Source organism: Helobdella robusta (assembly GCF_000326865.2).
Source record: "Helobdella robusta unplaced genomic scaffold HELROscaffold_93, whole genome shotgun sequence".
NCBI lineage: Eukaryota > Metazoa > Annelida > Clitellata > Rhynchobdellida > Glossiphoniidae > Helobdella > Helobdella robusta.
In genome coordinates, this window is record NW_008705532.1 from 177,514 (window position 1) to 181,608 (window position 4,095).

General features: G+C 29.0%; 1 protein-coding gene across 1 annotated transcript; it reads right to left on the reverse strand.

The window, feature by feature from the left end:
• Positions 1-705: 705 nt before the first annotated feature.
• On the reverse strand, positions 706-2,592 carry HELRODRAFT_182799 (hypothetical protein; the record flags this gene model as incomplete). The annotated part of the gene is made up of 4 exons (XM_009033527.1): positions 706-929; positions 1,019-1,267; positions 1,710-1,864; positions 2,549-2,592. The coding sequence occupies 4 exons, from the start codon at positions 2,590-2,592 to the stop codon at positions 706-708; spliced, it is 672 nt and encodes a 223-aa protein (XP_009031775.1).
• Between the last annotated feature and the right edge of the window lie 1,503 nt (positions 2,593-4,095).

Here is a 4,095-nt window from a genome sequence, read left to right on the forward strand (position 1 = left end):
AATCTTTATAAAAAAATTTCAATTATTGTTCAAGTTATGAAGATTTTTGTGACAGCATCCTCAAATTTTTGTGCGATTTTTTTCAAAACTTGTACCTACGTAGAACGCTATATCTCTTGAACTAGCCAACATATCTTGATGAAATTTTTTGTGCATATCAGTGAAACAATGTAATAACAAAAAAAATAAATGTTATTGTCTCGAATCAAGGGATATTTTGAACAATAAATCTAGAAAAAAATGAATTTTTTGAAAATTTTACCGACTTCAAAACAGCGTAGCTCAAAATCTATCGCAAAATAAATAAATATTTTTTGTTATTTTAGAAGTACCTTATAGTCACAAATAAATCACAAAATTTCGTTAAAATCTGTCGGAGCTCAAAATGTCAAAAAAATGAAAAACTTCTTTTGTTTGGCGCCATTTTTAACTATGAAGAACCAAACGTTTTTTAATTTTTAAAATTTTTTTATATAGTGCTTTTATAGCTTAACAACATATCAAAAAATAAAATTGGCGTTTGCTTTCTTTGAAAAATAAAACAACTTCAAAAACAGGCAAAACAAATTTTTTTCAAGTGTCAATTTTTTTTTATTTTTTTCAATTTAAAATTATTATACAACGTGCTAATGTGTTTAAAAACAGTTTCAGGAAGAGTTATGTGAATTTTTCCAACATAAGAAATGTTATCATCAGGTATAAGAATCAAAATATGTTTAAATGGTACATAGCAAATATAGGCCAATAAAAAATATTTTCTTTAAATTTCTTCAGACAGTTAACTTTTAAATCATCATTTTTATCATCTCTTTCTATAATGTTTCCTAAATACCATTTCTTATTATAGACCAAAGCTACAAATCGACCCGGCTCATAATCATCATTGGTGTCTTCACTTTCATTTTTATTAAAATTGTATCCAAATAAATCTGAAGACAAACGTTTCATCAAAAGTTGATCATTTTTGTCTGGAATAAATGAGTGATGACTTCGACAACCCTTTATTTTATCTGCTGACCTAAATCTTTTTCAAGCATTCCTAGCAGATCTTTAATTTCTTTTTTGTCTACCCAAAAAAATTTAATACCATTTATTTTCGCATCAGCGTATGTGTAAAAATCTCTGGCGTTCAATATCTGATCTTTTGTTGATGCCTGCAAACTTGCTCTTGCAACCAATCTTTTTGTTGTCCCTCCAATTCCATCGCAAGGACTTTTACCATGAAAAGTTGCAAAAAAGTGCCATTCTGCTTTTAATCCAAAATCCTCTTTGTGATGAATTAAATTAGAAAAATTTTTGTATTGACTTACCACACCATCAGAAAAATATTTAATTAAAGTAACGTTTTTCAGGTTTTGTTTTACATAGTTAATTAAATGTTTTTGAAAAGCATAAACATCGGAAACATTGTGATCGAGACAGTCGCTAATCATGCAAACGCTTTTGACAGATAAGTTTTCATAAATAAATAAATTAGTTTTCTGTAATAAAGAACAATTAGGTGAAGAGTAACTTGCGTGTTGCTCCAATGTTGACTCTGGATTGCATCCAGTATTATCATCAAATAATTTTCAGCAAAATCCATTAAAGCAATACACTCCGAACTTTTTAAATTTTTTTAGAATCGCTAAGATATTTCAATTGTTCTTTGCTTATGTAATGATGCGATGACAACTCGTCAAGTTTTTGCGAAAATCTTTCAATGATACTGTCAACTGTATCCTGTACGGAAATCAATGAACTGCGATTATCATCATGGGACCATTGATAAAAACTGATTGTGTTGTCAGTTGAAATTACAGCTTCTTCGAAAATCGCTCTTAAGTTATTTTCGACACTCAGTTTTCCTGGGCATTCCTCACATCTGTGTAACATACATTCTAAATTTTAAATTGAAAAAAATAAAAAATATTGACACTTGAAAAAAATTTGTTTTGCCTGTTTTTGAAGTTGTTTTATTTTTCAAAGAAAGCAAACGCCAATTTTATTTTTTTGATATGTTGTTAAGCTATAAAAGCACTATATAAAAAAATTTTAAAAATTAAAAAACGTTTGGTTCTTCATAGTTAAAAATGGCGCCAAACAAAATAAGATTTTCATTTTTTTGACATTTTGAGCTCCGATAGCTCAAAAAATTCAAAACAGATTTTAACGAAATTTTGTGATTTATTTGTGACTATAAGGTACTTCTAAAATAACAAAAAATATTTATTTATTTTGCGATAGATTTTGAGCTACGCTGTTTTGAAATCGGGGAAATTTTCAAAAAATTCATTTTTTTCTAGATTTATTGTTCAAAATATCCTTTGATTCGAGACAATAACATTTATTTTTTTTGTTATTACATTGTTTCACTGATATGCACAAAAATTTCATCAAGATATGTTGGCTAGTTCAAGAGATATAGCGTTCTACGTAGGTACAAGTTTTGAAAAAAATCGCTCAAAAATTTGAGGATGCTGTCACAAAAATCTTCATAACTTGAAAAATAATTGAAATTTTTTTATAAAGATTTTATTTTGTCGATGAAATACATTGAGGTACTTACTGTTCAAATTTTAAAAAAATCGGAGATGGTCGGGCGTGGACCATGGTTCAAGTTGACAGAGAATGACCCATATATATATATATATATATATATATATATATATATATAATTTATGGCAAAACAGATAGAACCTACCCAATACCTTTTTTGCCAATAATTTTTGATCAAATTTTCTTATGCTTCTGTGGTTTAAATGTATTAAAAATTTAGAAACAAATAAAAATATTAGATAAAATGCCTACAGAATATAAACCAAGACCTGATCCTAAGCAAGAAAAAGAACCATAAGTCGCCCACGCCAGGAACGTGGATTGGCATCTATTGAGGCCATTTATCCAACAAATACGATAAATGAAATTTGCGGGTACTTAGAACGTGAAACATATTAGAAAGCGTATAAAATTGAACAAGTTCAAACTTTAAAAATTCAAATTTTCATGGTATGAATTAAAGTGGATAAAAAACGTTGAGTAAGAATAAGAAGCATTTTGTGTGAATTGTTGTTGATGCTTTTTTGTTGATATGATTGATATAATTACGATTGCTGTTATTATTCATCCGATATTTGTTTCGTTTTTGTATCCTCCTTGTGAAAAGCAGCAACGCCCCATTTGACGATAATAACAGTCTCCGCATTGGAAATACAGCCATTTGAACGATTTTCATTTAACACTTTTTACTTTCATTACCTCTAGCGAATTTATTTTGACGAGCATCAATTTCATCATCACCCTCCTTGCTGTCATCATCATCATCGACCTCCTTGTTATCATCCTCATCATCACCGCCGGCATCCACCTCCTATGGTATCTCAGTGTTGAGAATTTATTCAAAGCACGCCCAGCGATCATTGAATTGACACATTAAACTCCGATGCCACTCACCACTGAACAACTCTTCAACTTATTTCACTCAGGCGTTCAGTTCTGCCTCGACCACATTCGATTGTTACGAGGCTACTGAACTGTTACGAATGCACACACATATTCCATCAATGTGTGTGTGTGTGTGTATATATATATATATATATATATATATATATATATATATATATATATATATATATATATATATATATATATATATATATCTAGAAAGAAAGAGAGAGAGAGAGAGAGAGACTGTCATGCACACAATGGTTACAAATACTTTGCATTTTAAGCTTTGATTAGTTTCTCGTTTAGTTGTTCAATATTTCGTTTTTCCTTCGGTATTTTTTTTATCCATAGTTTATATACATATATACACACTATACACATACACACACGCACGCACACACACACTCTTATATATATATATATATATATATATATATATATATATATATATAAATGTGTGTGTGTGTGTAGAATAATTGTCTAAAAATAATGAGCTTGAAATAGTATAGTAATGATGAATATTTAAATAAAAAGCCATTGAATTTCACATTCGTGTGGTGTGTGTACAGTACATGCACATGCACACTGTACGGACTTTGAAAATATCGACAGCAGAAATATTTTATGTGGCGAGAATAAAAATTTTTGAATAAATTAAACCTATCATCT